The sequence below is a fragment of the Leptonychotes weddellii genome, chromosome 4 (genome assembly GCF_054177405.1).
Source record: "Leptonychotes weddellii isolate Sample4059 chromosome 4, ASM5417740v2, whole genome shotgun sequence".
Classification (NCBI taxonomy): Eukaryota; Metazoa; Chordata; class Mammalia; order Carnivora; family Phocidae; genus Leptonychotes; species Leptonychotes weddellii.
The window spans coordinates 111,545,937-111,562,441 of NC_138372.1; the positions used below are offsets into that span (position 1 = coordinate 111,545,937).

At 41.6% G+C, this 16,505-nt stretch overlaps 1 protein-coding gene across 5 annotated transcripts in view; it reads left to right on the forward strand.

Moving 5' to 3' along the window:
• The window catches only part of TRIM55 (tripartite motif containing 55), a 42,940-nt gene that overhangs the window by 10,854 nt on the left and 15,581 nt on the right, over positions 1–16,505 (forward strand). Inside the window, exons 5-10 of one of the 5 annotated variants that reach the window (XM_006748023.2) lie at positions 9,444–9,677; positions 10,022–10,044; positions 10,148–10,272; positions 11,794–12,044; positions 13,420–13,707; positions 15,073–15,160. In XM_006748023.2, coding sequence (XP_006748086.1) covers positions 9,444–9,677; positions 10,022–10,044; positions 10,148–10,272; positions 11,794–12,044; positions 13,420–13,707; positions 15,073–15,160 — 1,009 coding nt within the window. Of the gene's footprint in view, positions 1–9,443; positions 9,678–10,021; positions 10,045–10,147; positions 10,273–11,793; positions 12,045–13,419; positions 13,708–14,146; positions 14,997–15,072; positions 15,161–16,505 lie in introns of those variants that run through there. The other 4 variants (XM_081816066.1, XM_081816068.1, XM_006748022.3 and 1 more) reach the window with 4 other exon arrangements.

Below are 16,505 nucleotides of genomic sequence, written 5' to 3' on the forward strand. Positions count from 1 at the left end.
ATTCAATCCCCCATTTTTCTCCTCTGTAAAAATGGGACATAGTACTATTTTATAGAGTTACTGTGAGAAATTAAAGAAGCATAAGCAAAATGCTTACCACAGTGCCTAGTATAGGGTGAGAGCCTGGTAAGTACCCTGTTTTCATTATGTTATCATTAGAAAGGCAAATTCCATCAAGAGCCAAAGGCTGGTTCCTGGATGATGATTTCAAGGCACTGGCCATAACCAACTCATTTTAGATTTACACATCATTAAAATCAATGTCCTCTCTTCTCCATACTCATATTCCTGAAAAGATCATGATAAGTCTGGGATCCATTTATAGAAGAAAAATTTTCTCTTGGCGAAGAGCCCAAAGAGATTACAAAATGGACAATATAAACTCTTTTCTTTTTGCTTACTTACAGTAAAGGCCAAATACAGCTTAATCAGTAAGCCATGAATCAGCACTCCAATGTTGAGTCTTGAGTGTATAAATAGGAGTATGTTCCTTGTGGGCGAGTGAGATAATCTCTATACTCATCTCTGGTCAGGCCTTCATCAGAGACCTCTGTCCAGGACATAGAGGCTACAGAACACAAACAGGAGAAAAGCTCTGTGGGTCACATTTGGCCTTGAACAAACGACTCAGGCTCCATTTAGCTAGCTAGCCTCAGAGGACACTGAGAGGGCGAGGAAAGATTTGACAACTGGTTGTCTTCCCGGAGGACAGTCAGGGGCACAAGAGGAAGCAGCTGTTTTTTCTTTCATTGAGAACAAGACAAGAAGGAACAGGTTTGAAGTTAAGCCAGCAGAAGGGATTTAGTGCAGATATCAGGAGGAAGTTCCTGGCAGTGGAGGTCAGGATTATTACCCCTATTATTACTGATAAAAACATTCATCAAACATGACACACGTTTACAAGTATTTTCACAGGTTACTAGAGGAGTATAATTGTTCCCTGTAGGGCTTTCTGATGAAGCTGTAAATTGGCATGAGTCTTAAAAGTGTCCATCCCTTTTACCTGTTTATTTCACTTCTGAGATTTTTACCTTTAGGAAATAAAACTGTATAGCATGTATATATTCATAAATAACCCCCCATATACATTTATAGGGGGAGAAAACCCCAGAAACCAAAAGGTTAGGAGCAGTGAACAGTGATACTATTGTCTTCCTTATGTATGCCTATATTTCACATTTTTCTAAAGCAAGCCTGACATTTTTAATAACCAATAAAATAAAGAATGAATGAACGTGGCTCAGATAAGCACAGTTCTTTCAGATGAGTTTAGGTGGCTCATCTGGAGATGTAGGTATTGGCTCAGAGCCTCATGGGGGTCTCTGATTTTATGATCCCTACTTGATGCAAATATCCTCCATTTGAAGAGGCCAGAGGCCAGAGACCCTGCCACAAAAGGCCACGGGGTGCATCTGTAATCACCGAGGTGATCTCCATAGAGTCAGCACCATATCCGTGGGCAAAACACCAGAGGCTCCCTTTGTGCGAGGCAGCCTGCAAGGCAGCATGTCGTGAAGCACCGCAGGTTCTTGGCTTAGAGTGAAATGGTCCTACCTTGCAGAGCAGATGAATTCTGCCCCGGCGTTCAAGTCACAGAGCTCCTGTTCTCCCATTCTCCCTGGGGTGGTTGTTTTCCTTCCTGGCTTTGCTCACCACCTGCCAGGAAACATTTCCCGGGAAGCCAGTGGTGGCTCCTGGCCAGGGGGTGGGGAGCTGTTATTAATGAATTCTCTCTTCTGATTGGTGAAGAACCCCTTAGGGATGGGAAATGGAGTAGTCCCTGAGTGGGCACTATCCTTCCCTAATTACCTCGCCTCTTCCCACTTGGGGCCCTGACACCTGCCCTTTGGTAGGAGTGTCCATCCCTTGCACATGTCTAATTTTGTCCCTGGTCATGTAATGTCTTGCAGGGCTGGTCTGGTCAGGCACCCAGCCCAGGACCAGCCCTGGAGAGCTGCTGAGCTTAGTCTAACTCACACTGTGGACTCCTTCTTATCCTTTAAAAATCACATATGCTGTTGATGTGAGTTTACAATGATTCTGAGAGTGGCTTTGAGAAGGACTATATTCGCAAAAGGGCAGTCTGACCTGTGTCAAAAGGGGGAGTGGCATTTTTTTCTCATTGCTATGGGCTGACAGTGGGTGAAGGAGGCTTCAGTCTTTTTAGCATGCCTGGCTGAATGTGGCTCAGCCCGAGATATTCCCAGAGCTCTCTCCTGCAGGTTGTTGGAGGGCTTTCTAGGCTGTTCTAGACAAGCCCAGCACGGTCTGGAGCTACACTTGCCTTTCCAGGCCAGGCAGTGTTCTGGGACAGGCTGGGACTCAGAAAGAGGGCTGCTGGTTGGAGTAGACAAGTACACTTCCTCGGGAGCTGCTTCCAGAAAAATGGGCTTGGCTTTCCTTCCGCATCCCTAGAAATCATAACCTCCATCTTACAGTCTCTACAAAGGGCACTTATCCTATGTCACTGGACACCAAAGAGAGTAGTAGGCTATTAATACTGGTCCTCCTGAGGCAGGCAGGCAGGCCTAGAAATAATCCTGTATTGTATGGATGCACGTCTAAAGGAAACAGCTACAATTGAGTAATAAATATTTGATCTTGCGCATTTCCATTATCTGAAAAATGACAACTTTAATAAGATCCTCCACTGGTTTTTGCAATGAAAACAAATCTATTGTACTTCTAAAACAATAATTTTACCCAAACAGCTTTTGGGACATTGTCCATGCAGTTACAAATATGAAGTCTAAATATAAGAATTATTTTAATAAGGATACCAGAATTTTTAAGGCAACATTTTAAAGGCAATATAACATATGCTTAAAAGACCGGGTTTCAGAATTTGAATTTTAGCCGTCATTTAACTATATGACCTTAGGAAGTGACCTAAGCTCTTTGGCCCTCAACTTGCTCACTGGTACAGTGGGGTTAATAATACCTTCTTCAGAGTGTTATTGTGATGCCTAAGTTGGGATAAGAGGCACATGCCAGGGGCCTGATTAAGTTACCTCATATTATTCTCACAGTCAGTTTGGAAAGAGCACACTTATCGTAATGATGCTAATAATTGTTTGAACCACTGGAGCATCGGAAGCATCTTTTAAATGGTGTCAGAATAAGACTATCAGGGTCTTGGTCATTATGATGTGGGGCTAAGCAACCCCCTTCAGACGGAAAAACTGAACACGAATGGTAGAAGATGTTAACCCTCTTCTTGATCTAAGAGGCTAGGAGGTAACTTAAAATATTGGCACCAGGGAGGCTAAGGCTCTTCTGGGAAACATGTTGACCCTGCACTCGGGACAGGACCAAATTAAACAACTGCTCAACTCGCCATGTTAAACAGGGCTCTCTGCTTTACAGAGTTTACTCAAGGAGCTTCTAAATGCTCTGGACAGACACCCCAGGAGTAAGCTTTAGAGATCCCATAAATTAGAACATAATTGTTCCTCTAACATGAAGTGGCTGGCAACGTGATACAGTGGAAAACAGTATGAATTTGGGAGTTCCAAGCCCCACGGGCTCTGGGTAGAGTTGCTTCGCTGAGTGAACTCTATGTCTTCTGCCTGGAAGGGACATGTTATTCTCCTTTGTCTTCTCTAGTGTAGCCCGGCAGAGACCCAGCTTCTCGTCCTAGTCTGCGCTCAGGGGACTTCTCCCAAGTGCTAGCAATTGAGGCTTTACCAGCAAAGGGTTGGCTGATTTCCGCAGGAGAATCTTCCTACCTTAAGATAATTCTTTCTTCAGTGTTATTAACCTGCTGTCTGCTTTTTCCCCCCTTCTTTTGGGGGTGGTGGGGAGAGAGAACCCTGTTGGGCTTAACGAAGGGAGTTCTGAAGTACTGTACTTCAAACGAAGCCGAGTGTGCACTCCCAGACCCAGAGCGGGAGCACCAAACAAGCGTGGGTGTTGAAGAGCGCTGGAAGAATGTGGTGGGTATGTGAATGAGCCGGCTGGAGCCAGTTGCTCAGTGACAAGTGCTGGGGCGAAGAGCTTATCTTCAGCTCTATTTTGGTCCCAGAGACATGTTCCTTACATGGTAAGAGCAGTGGTTCCAATTGTCTTAGGTTTTCCTCTCGTAACCCTGGCACATTCCCAAGCTGGGACTGACACTGCAGGGCCAGGACATATAATTAATGTCTTCATGCTGGAGATGACCACTCTGAAACTTGCCAGTAGTGGAAAGAGACATTTTGTAGCCTGAAGACTCTGAAATATCTCTACATTTACCTCAAGTCATAGAGTCTTGGAACTGTAGAGTCAGAAGGGAGCTTGGCAATCACCCGGTCCCATCCCTTATTGTACAGATAAGAAAACTGTCCTGAGGCTAAGAGGCTTCCCTATGGTTGCACAGCTGTTTTTGTGCTGTTTTCTTTCTCTGAATGAAGCAGAGGCTTGGAGTATCTACTTACATATCTATTTTCTGGAACATAGAAACTTTTGAGGACTGAATATCCCTAGATACAAGTCATATTTCATTCATTCACTCAGTCATTCAGACCATCTTTCTCATGTGTGCACTCCATGCCATATTCTGCACACATAATGCTGAGAAGTGGTGATGAACTAAACAGAAAAGATTCCTGCTCTCAGGAAGGTTTTGTTCTAGGAGGGGAGTTAGACAATAAAACCAATAAATGACAAGATCATTTCAGGGAGTATTAAGTGCTTGGGAAGAAGGTGAGCCACTGAAAATCTGGCCATTAAAAACAATGGAATGACGGTACTTTGAGTGGCGGGCTCTATACTCTTTAGTAGAAGATTGTTGATTTTTTCCTTGGAACGCTTCTCTTTGCAACTGCATATCTTGCATCTTATCTCTACTAAAATATAAAGGAGGCTAAAAATTAGAGTCTGTCAGTTTTAACATTTCTATGAAAGCAAGAACTAAACAATGGGTTTTAGATAAATATTAAAGGTTACCTACTCACTTCTAAGGAAGTGACCAAATGATTACTTGATTTTTTTTCTTTTTAGCCGGATATTATGACATTGGTTGGAAACAGGTACTCCACCTGTCATCATTTTACCATTTTAATATGGACAGCATAGTTTTCCCTTTATAAAATCACCACTTATTGGTCTATTGCATCCCTACTGGGTTCACCTTGGAGATGGGATGGATCTTGTTTTCATTTAAGGACTACAGACAACTTTTATTTGGTTCTTCTAACTGTCCTGGCAGACCCAGGAGGTGGGTCATACTGCAGGGGAGGCCATGCATCAGAATATGCTTGGAGCAAATACCTAGTGCATTTATGATGGAAGTTACTTCAATTGCTAAATATGCTCACACAGGCACGTGGAGGTCATAGGAACCACAGATATCAAAAGGAAGAAAATGGAGAATATTTTAAAAAATAAACTTCAAAGTTCAAAAAGCATATATCTTCATTCAATTATTATCCAGAGAAGTGGGGGTACGGGGAGGGTACACAGCCAAGAATTTTTACTAAAGCCTTTTTTTTTTTTTTACCAAGCCTTTTAACTGAAATAAGTGAAAAAGAATGTTAAAAGCAAAAAGAAATCTTTGAGGTGAGGACGTTTTTGTAGAGAAGAGATAAAGATGGTTGCTATCATGCTTGTGCAGGTAACAATCATCCTTTAAAGTATGCTACCTGCAGATGTTTTGATGAGGCAGAAGTCCACATTTTTCCCATTCCATTTTTCAGGTTACTAGAAAGTCACTGTTGAAAGCATTTCAGATCCATATTTACAAAGGCACAGTAGGTACTGAAATTCAGAGTAATCACTATCACTAGCGAGCTGGCCTCTAGGAGCATATTTTTCTTTCATAGCATATACCTGTTCTCTAATTACTTCAGAGGGTGAGTCCGAGGTGTTTGTTGTTAACTGACTTTCATAGAACTTTGAAGGTCTTGTAGTCCAGAAGGATGGAAAGGCACCCACCTTAGTCAATTCAATTTTAATTTCATGGAGTATTTCTCATTTGAATCTGACATTAGGTTAACCTGAACATCTTAAACTCATTTCTATAAGTTTGTAAGTATGAGTTTCATACTTCCAAGAAGCATATTTTTCCTATTTCAGAAACAGATTTTTGACTCTTACTATATTTTGCATAGAATTATACTAAAGGCACATTAAGCAAGAGAAAAAAAGAAGTTAAGGTTTTTGTTAGAAAATATAATAATTTTTCTACCCTTCTCATGAACACTGGAAAAATTATGGCAGGTTTTTAGATCTTCTAATGTCTGGTACGTAGTAATTAGTGAATTTTGCTGAAGGAATAAACTAATGAATATAATTCTGAAACAATTTGAGGTTTCTTTAAAAGTCTACTTGTTACAGAGTCGATTTGTTAAAAGACATACTTGGTTCACAGTAGTTCACATAACATTTTTTTCAAGTTACTTTCCAGTATCTCACAGCAGGGTATGGTAGGAGTAGCTGTAACCTAGGAGTTCAAAACCCTTGGCTCTAGGCCAGGCATCAACAATAAATGGCAGAATGGCTTGAGAAAATGATTTAACTCTGCTGGACTTCAGTTTCCACATGAGTGAAATGATTTCTTTGGAGCAGGTTACTTCTGATATTCCATGCAACTTCAAAATTCCACAACTGAATAATTCAAATTAAGGATAATTGGATCTAAATTTAATAAGCACTGATACAGTACCCATAATGTGTCAGGTAATATTATAAGGGTTTTATACAGCATGTAGTCTTATAATAATAATAATCAAGCATAAACTGCACACAGGGTAGCATTTCATACACTGTAAATAAGTAAATAATAGTTGCTATTAAAATGATAGTAATTTTATTAAAATTAATATAGTAAAAACCATTAGAAAACCCAATGGAAATAAAATATACTTGGAATTGAAAATAATGTAAAAATAAAGTGGTTATTTCATTTTAACCACTAAATAAAACACTAGCCATGACACATGACTTCGCATCAGTCTCACTATAAATAATTTGGGTTTTGTGACCATGAAGGCTCTCATACATATTAAATCATATAGGAGAAAACTTTTGAGAAACAAAAATATTCTACCAGTATCACATCTTACTATTTGTTATATATGTTCTAAGTGCACAATTTCTTTTAGAAAAATAAGCTAGAAACCATCATATTTTGCAGTAAACAGGAGAGCTTCTGAACATCAAAGAGGCATATTTCAGGAATGCAGTAGGCACAAGGTTTCCTGTGAGCTTAAAACAGAAAGCAATACAGTGAAAGAACGTTTGATTGGGAAGCTACTATGAGGCTTCAGCTCTGAGGCCTCATAATCGTCCAAATCTCAAGCCAAAGGGCTGGAAATGGATGCAAATTTGACAAGCCCAGTGATTTCCATGTCTGGACATGCTTTGTGAGTCCTTGTCCTATTACCTTGACAACTGTCAAGTCTCCATGAATTTTCATCCCCTCCTCACACCTCCTCTGCTGCTGCTCATCTTTTATGGCCAAAGCTGGGCATCACTTCCAGTAAAAAGCTTTTCCTGAGCCATCCACCCCTGCTCCCCGTGAATGTCCTCCACCCATATGCTTCCATAAAACCTGGTATAAATCTCTAACATATTTCAATTATTCAGCCTACTAGGTTGCTATTATATTATTGGTCCATAGTCTTTCTCATTCAGTGACCTGAGCTCCTTGAGAACAGGAATTATGTTTTAGTTCATTGTTGGGTCCCCAGAGCCTTGCCTAGTGCTTGACACAAATGATATGCTTAAGAATTGACGTGGATGACAGCATTAACTGGTAATTATTACTAAAATGGTTAGAATCATTGGATCTCGTTCATGAATTATTATTGGCCAGAAAGTATGATGAGAATTGACTGTGTTCCAAGGGAGGCAGTGGAGGGAGAGGTGTATTTCCTGCACATTTGTGGAGTATCTTCATAATCAACAATTTGGTTTAGGTTATCCATTTTTTCCCCTTACTCTAAGAACAGTAGAGAAATTGGGGGAAAATGAAACACAGTTTTAAAAAAACCTGTTCAACATATATATACTGAACATCTGTTGTCCAAAGTGGTCTAGGCAGACCCAGATTCTATCCTTAAAGAGACTATACTTTAGATATTTAAGATACTCACATATAGGAAAAGAGTGATACTTGACACCTAAGTGACCAGTGTTACTAAAATGAAAGAACACATAATAAGGGTCACAAAGGTCAGAAATGTCAGATAAACTGGCTGGATTCCCAAGAAGACCCCATCGGGAAGGAGAGCTATGTTGGATCATTGTGTCTCAAAGCCTGTTCTCAGCTGTAAAGGTCCTGGACCCAGAGATGGTCAGGTCCAAGGAAATTGGCATATATACACATCAAGCTTACTGGAGCTTGAAAAACCAAAAGGCCAATGACCGGGCCAACTGGAAAGTTAATTATGATTTAAACATGGACTCAGAGAGAAGGAAGTTAAATGGAACTGGAGATGCTTCAGCCACACAATGCAAATGGACAAGTCTGATTTCCCATAGAGCCTTTCTCTCGGGGAATCAAAGACCAAATCCAGTATTTCCCTGTCTTAGACAATATTGGATAGAGGACTAGGTGACTAGAAGTGTATGCCACTGATGGTAACTATTATGGGATTTCAGATGGCATTCAGTCATAGAGATCAAAGAACATTTTATAGGAGAAGTGGTATTCCAACAATGTCTTTAAGATTACTTAGACTTTGCAGCTGTGAATTGGGGAAGAACATTCTAAACAGAGGGGAAATGAACAAAGAAAGTGAGTGGTTTGTTTTTGCTGGATATAGGGTATGTGATGAAGAATAGTACAGTATTATGAAGGAAAGCTAGAACCAGGTCATGGAGAAGCTGGAAAGTCAGTTATGAAGTTTAAATATTATTGTTTGGGCAATGAGTAGTCAGAGAAAAAGCACCATACCCCAGGGAAATGTACTCCAGGAAAATGAATTTGGCTGTAGCGTATGGGTTTGCTTCAAGTAAATTCCAGAGGCAGAGGCCAATGGGAAGCCTCAAAATCTCCATGGGAGGACTGAAACTAGGACAAGAGTAGTGTAGGTGAAGCAGAGAGAGACTGAAGGGTACAAACCAGGAAGTACCACGGTGTTTTCCTTACACACACATACATATACACACACTCACCCGAAGGCAAAATATAAAACTATAAGCTATCTAACCAATACATAATTTTTTAAAAACCTGTCCTAATTTCTATGAAATTCTCCATTTATAAAGAACATAGTGAAAAATCATTGATTCATTTAGCCAATTTGGTTGATTTTGGCTTGTCTAAGTATAAAATTTGATAAATATGAGCTTTTCAAAGCATCAAAACAATGGGAATCTATAATTAAGGGACAGCTTCAAGGAAAGGAAAAAAATACCTTATGTAAGTACATTTTCTTATCTCCCAAAACATTCCAGGTGATTTCTCCAAATAGACACTCTTTCAAACACTTTCTAACATGAGCTAACCCAACTAACAGGAATGCTGCAGAAAACAGAAACAGGAACTTTGTGAGAAGTTTGATTACTTGTATGGCATCCTGGAGGAGAGGAAAAATGAAATGACCCAAGTCATTACCCGAACCCAAGAGGAGAAACTGGAACATGTCCGCACTCTGATCAAAAAGTATTCTGATCATTTGGAAAACGTGTCAAAGTTGGTTGAATCAGGAATCCAGTTCATGGATGAGCCAGAAATGGCAGTGTTTCTGCAGGTAAGTCTCCTTTTGGTACCTAATAGAACTAACCAAGAAGGTGGGTGCTGGAGAAGTGTTGTCATCATATTTTTGTTATTTTATGTTCATCTCATTTTGATTTATTTTACCAAGTAAAATATAAGCTCATTATGTGTTCATGTCTACATATTTTTAAACAACTCCATAAGCATATATTTAAGGGACCATGACATCACTTAAATATAAGAGGGTTCTGGTATAAAACAGTAGTAATTCATGGCATTTAGAAACTAAGCTCTGAGATTTTCAGAGTCAGCAGAGGAAAGAATTAAGTCTTTGATGAAAAGAATTTAAGTAGGTCTGTCTTTTGTTTGCTTTCGCAGAATGCCAAAACTTTGTTACAAAAGTAAGTAATTTTCATTTTATGGAAAAATGCATACTTTCCATTTTTACCCGAGGCTATCAAACATTAGACAGTGACAGAAAGTGGCAACTTGTCTTTGTTGCAGAATTTCTGAAGCATCGAAGGCATTTCAGATGGAGAAAATAGAACATGGTTATGAGAACATGAACCATTTCACAGTCAACCTCAATAGAGAAGAAAAAATCATCCGCGAAATTGATTTTTACAGAGGTTTGTTTTTCTTGTGAGCATTTGGACAAAGTTGCAGGTGTGTGAGAGCTGCAGCTGGGTTCAGCAGGAGAAAGAGGGGATTCAGAATCACCTCCAGAATGGATGTCGACAATTATACAAGGATCATAATCCAATGTGAAACTCTATTTCATTACAGATTCATATAATTGGTTGACAGTGTTTATTTAACTTTGCACAGCACAGTGCCCATTATAATGCCATTATTGGGCATTTGACTCTGAGTAGTCAAATACTTAATAATTGATGGTGATGATGATGTCTCAAGATCAATCCTATACAAGGTGTTAAACACAATGATGTGAAGTGCCATCAAGTGCAAGGTTAAGGATGAGATAAAAATAAAATGTAGAAGACATTTGGATAGATATTGTAGCTCATCCACTTAATCAGACTTTAGAGGGCAAGAATAGTAAATGAGTCAGAGAATAAGTCACACCTGGAAACAAAACTGGCTCTCTGTGACCAGCTGTATTTCATGAGTTTAAATGCATCTCTACCATTTGGTCCAGAGATCGCCTTCTTGGAAATGTGTCCTCATGAAATAATTGAAAAGAGGAAAATAACCTTAGGGGCGCCTGGGTGGCTCAGTCGTTAAGCGTCTGCCTTCGGCTCAGGTCATGATCCCAGGGTCCTGGGATCGAGTCCCACATCGGGCTCCCTCCTCTGCGGGAAGCCTGCTTCTCCCGCTTCCACTCCCCCTGCTTGTGTTCCTGCTCTCGCTATGTCTCTCTCTGTCAAATAAAGAAAGAAATCTTAAAAAAAAAAAAAGAAAGAAAATAACCTTGGAACTGACCAAAACTTTGATTGTCTTGATTCATCCTAGCCCATCTAGATGACAAGACTCCTTGGCTAGACCACTGATAACCATGAAGCTATATCAGTGTGTACAGATGTAATTTTAGAAGCAAGTCTTCAGGATGAATCTTTTTTTAAAAAATGACTTAATACTGTCTCTTCTTAATATTTCCTGAGGGAATATTAAGATCAACGTGTTAGGAAAAGAGTCACGGCATTAACTGTAGCAAAAGTCAGCATTCTGAACAGAGGAGGTAAGACATTAAAACAAGACAGGGTTTTGTATGTTTTCTGAGAAAGGGAAGAGAGTTGCATTTCTATTTAATCTGACAGAGATAAGTGACTATCCCAGCCCCAGCTCTCCAGGAGCTTGCAGATGTGACAGAATATGGTATAAACGTGACCAGGCTCTGAAGGGGGGGGGGGGGTCAGGTGCATAGTTCATGGTAGTAATAAGGACTGCACTTTGTACTGGGGAGGGGAACAAAGAGGATGGTGATCGTTGGGCCTGTCCTCCCATTTCTCCTGTCCACATTTAGCTAGAAGCACAAGCCCCAGCATGGCATATTTGGGCCATAGTCCAGTGTCTGATGAAGAAGATTTCCCTAGCCCTGACCTTAATCGGGGCTGTAAGTACTGGCCATTAATTGATTTCACAGCTGCAGTGATAATTATAATGATTTTAAAAACACATTACCTTACCAGGAGATGAAGATGAAGAAGAGGGAGAAGGAGAAGAAGAAGGAGAAGGAGGGGAAGGAGAAGAGGAGGGAGTAGAAGTGGAAGAGGTAGAAAATGTTCGAACAGAGTTATCAGGAGAAGATGAAAGTCCGGAGAAAGCCTTGGAGCCCTCTCAGCTGGCCTCAGAGCTCCAGGCTGCCCCAGGGGCACTTCCAGCTTCCTCTCCAGAGTCACCTCCAGCCCTGCCACCTGTTGCAGATGCCCCAGTGACACAGGTAACCATTCACCAGTTCCCTCCTACAGGATGCACGGGCGTGCCTCCTTGCTGACTAGCCTAAACATTTATTCTGCCTTAAGAAAAGGGTAATTATAGGCCAGACATTGGTATGTCGAAGACAAAAGAATTCAGAGCAGTCTCAGCGTCAGGGGGGACAGTCCTCTAGTGATTCAACGAGGTTCAGTGTTGTTTTAATCGGTTGGTGAGACCGAGTTTAACACGATTTCCCCGCCAATAGCACCCTCGAATCTGAAGCAATGTTTGGAGATCTGTGTGCAGGGGAGAGGGGTATGTGTGTAACATGTTAGTTCCTAGAGAGCCAATGTCATGAAGATTGGGTCTGCTCTGAAAACAGATACGGGGTACAGGGTGAGAAATAATCTAAGGTGAGAAGTAAAAATGACTATACCTACAGGACTTTGACTTTTCTATAGATAATAAAGGAAGTAGATAGAGAAGTCATGCTAGTTTATGTCCCTGTTGCTGACCCTGACATATAACTACATCTTTCATTAAGTGGGCAAACAACGTCTAATTTTCTATGTATCTGCCATTTGATGAGATTATGTTAACAGAATTGTTAATAGAAATTTCCCAGGAGATAACTCATCCCAAATCCTCTGATTGGCTGACCCTTAGTTTCTAAGATGTCACCGTCCAGTTTTCAAGCCTTTGTGCTGATGTCCTGACACCTTCAGCAGAGAGGTCTCGACCTGTGGAGTTTGTGGGCAATGTAGATTCATCAAAAAGGTGCCCTGGTTTTGCACCTGCTTTCAAAGTGGATTGAAATTATCTATAGAAACAAAACCTCAGAGGGGAAACTCTGAATTAGAGAATTATATTCTATGCTCCGTCTCCATAGGAAACCAGGCTGAAATACTATTTATGGTTCCTAGAATCTTGAAATTCTGGGTATACCAATCGCACTGAGTTTGAAAGAGGTGTGGTAACTAAATGAGAGTTGGATGTGGTCAACAAGATCAATTTGGGATTTTAGAAAAGAGGTTTGGGGAGCCCACCTGGAATGTCAAAATATTAATTGTGGCCAGTAGATCGACCTTTCTCCTATATCAGATATTTTATAAGCGAACTTCATTTCAGGCGTCTGCTGTGTGTCTGTCCAGGCTACCATCTGGTGAAGGACAAGCGCAGAAAAGAAGAGGGGGCACGTGAAGGGGCCCAGAGAGAGGGGAGCTGGCTGCTCTCCTTCCCTGAGCGCTTGCAGAGGGTGGGATGAACTAGAACATGCGCTAAATCAGGCACTGCACAGAGAGCTCATAGTTTTCAAACCCAAAGGGAACTAAAACCAACTGCTTTTTCTTCTTCTTCTTCCTCCTCTTTTTTTACTTTTGAATGTATCTGTCCCGATTAAGGGGGAGGTTGTCCCCACTGGCTCTCAGCAGACCACAGAGTCTGAAACTCCAGTCCCTGCAGCAACGGACACTGCGGATCCCTTGTTTTACCCTAGTTGGTATAAAGGCCAAACCCGGCAAGCCAGCACCAACCCACCTTCCACCCCAGGGAGCGAAGGTCTGGGACACATAGGGCCTCCCGGTTCTGAGGATCCGAATGTGCAGAAGGCAGAAGTGGCAGAAGCCGCAGCTGGTGAGAGGGCAGCAGTGAGTGGTAAGGAAACTAGTTCACCTGCAGCTACTTCTCAGGTTAGTGTTGATGCTCTTGTGTCCGAATGCTCCCCCACGCCACCTAGTGTCCTGCTGGGCTCAGAGCAAGAAAGAAGGGCTTCCCGAGGGGCAGAAAGAAACCCTGGCTGTGGGAAAAACACAGAAACAACTCATCCCTCAATTTGGGCTTGTGTGTGGGGCTTTTTGTTTCTTTTTAAGGCTGGTAAAACAAAAAAGAAAACAGATTGACTTCACTCTACCCATATGTGGTGACCCCACACCTGGCGTCCCAGGGGAGGGGGTCCAAGCACGCCTGGCCCTGACGCTTGCAGTCCATGCAGTCGAAAGCTGCTTTGTTCTCGGTGCCTGGCTGCTGGCCCAGGTTTCCCTTCGCCAAGGCCACTTGCCCTTGCTCAGCCTTTTCTGTCTCCTCCCCGGGCTCCCAAAGACTAATCCCCTGCTTTTGTGTCATTCCCAGCAACCGTGAAGGAGCACGTTTGAACTGGGTTCTAAGTCTGCTCTGGAAAATAACCTCTGGTTGATTCATGGATTCTGGGAGTGTGCTGGCTATGGCTAGAAAAAGAGAGTCTTGGCTTGATTAAACCAGCGCTTCCTAAACATGTGCTGCTGGGAGCAGAAAAGCACAGGTTTTCCTACATTGGTTTTTTTTTTTTTTTAAGCGTCACGTAATACCTTTTTTTTCCCCCTTTTTATAATGTACTTTGAAGGCCACGTCTTTTTCCTACAATGGGTTAGATGTTTGCATGGCTCAAAGATTCCCTAGAAGAAATATTCCATAATTTCTTCACAAGGAAGAATGCTCATGGTTGCTCCATACTCATGAACATTCTTAAATGATGGGTGGATATGAGTGTTGCCCAGACATGGGATGTCAAAGAAATACTCCCTGGTTCCGTGCTCCTGGGTCATCATGTGATTCTGAACAACAAACGGCATTTTTCAAAAATCAGAAAGTTACTTATTGTCTTGACTGAATCTGCTCAAGTGAACCTTAATTTCATGAAGCAATAAAGGGAAATTATTTTTGGAAAACTGAAAGTAACATGCTTTTGTGTCATATATTTATTTTCAAAAATGGAAAAATGACAAAAATAATTGTTTGGTGTGAGGAAACATTTTGAGGTAGTTTTTCGGTTAAAAAGTCGAGTGTAAAGTTTTCTAGAAAATTTATGGGAACTTTATTTCTAGAAAGTTAATTGGATTTCTTACATATTTAGTGGAAGTTGGAGTCAGAAGGAGCTCTTTTCTGAAAACAGTGGTGCAAAAGCCCATAATAGGAGCATGTAATAGGGCTCCAAACCAAAACGCAAAATCCATCTAAATGATGTTGACAAATATTATGTTTGATAATATCAGTGAAGCTTTCTTCTTGTTTTCTCACAGGAGTTAGCCATCTGCCTAGCACTTTTGGCTTTTCTTATACTTCACTACATCTGGCGTCAGATTCAGTGCTTGGTTTTTGCTTTAATGGGTAGGAAATATTTTCTTTTCCCTTCACTAACATCTCATGCAGTTTCTTCCATAATGTTCCTACTCTATAGGCTTAGAGATAAATTTCTCCCCAACTTTGAGGCTCAGCCATTGAACAAGAACCAAGTTCTAGATAATACTCATGGCTTCAAGCTCCCTACAGTGCAATCACCTCAAGGTGCCTTCCTGAGGAGAATTGCTCCGTTGTCTAATGCTGCATGGAAGGGAATCCTGACTCAGAACAGTGACTCAGTGGGCAATTATTCAGTAATCCAGTAAGAGTGGACCCTCCAAAAGGGCCATGAGGGGAGGCCAGTTTCAAAAGGCGTCAATAGTGCTGTGAGGATTCACTGCTCTTAAAGCAGAGGGAGGACCAGCAAAGGACTAGTTCAGGAATATATACAGTTTCCATAGATTAAGTAGCTACATTTCATTTGCTTACCCCAGAGGCACCCAGGCTGTGGCCGGAGGACTCCTGTCAAAGATCCGCAGGCAATTCTTGTGCTGGTGGGCAGGTGGGCCGGGTGACTTCTCAGTTCTCTTTGAACCCTCAGACTCTACAGTCTTTCCTGAGAGAGGAGATCTCTGAGAGAAAGGTACCCTGGGTACAGCACCATCAGGGGGATTTCAGCCAGGTGAGATCCGAATGAATAAAAAGCAGGACGATCAATGTTCATCCACCAGACATAAAGAATGAGAACCAGGGCGCCTGGGTGGCTCAGTTGGTTAAGCGATTGCCTTCGGCTCAGGTCATGATCCTGGAGTCCCGGGATCGAGTCCCACATCGGGCTCCCTGCTCAGCGGGGAGTCTGCTTCTCCCTCTGACCCTCCCCCCTCTCATATGCTCTCTCTCATTCTCTCTCTCTCTCTCAAATAAATAAATAAAATCTTTAAAAAAAAAAAAAAAGAATGAGAACCAAAGAAAAGTCATAAAACCAACAGCCTCTATTTTTGAGACACCTTTCTCATAGCCAAGCCTTTTCTTAATGACTGTTACAAGATTTGCATAGGAACTGACATCTTACTCCTTTAACAGCCTTTTGGAGATTATCAGTTTGATAATATGTAAAGATTCAAACCTCCTAAAGATTCAGTTGCTGCTGGACCTGAGGCCCAGCTCCCTGTGCCTGTAGCTCGGAAGCAATTCAGGGCGACTGGTGCTGAAAGGCCTCAGCTATTTCTGGCTCATTGACTTTTTCCTGGGTTGACATTGACTCTTCTGGAAGCTCCCATCAGAGTTCCTTTCTGCCTCATTAGCTGTCCATTCAGCAATGACAGTAGGATCTCCAGGGGTCCCTGTGATGTCACCAGTCGGTGACTAGGATCTGCCCCCAATGTCTAATAGT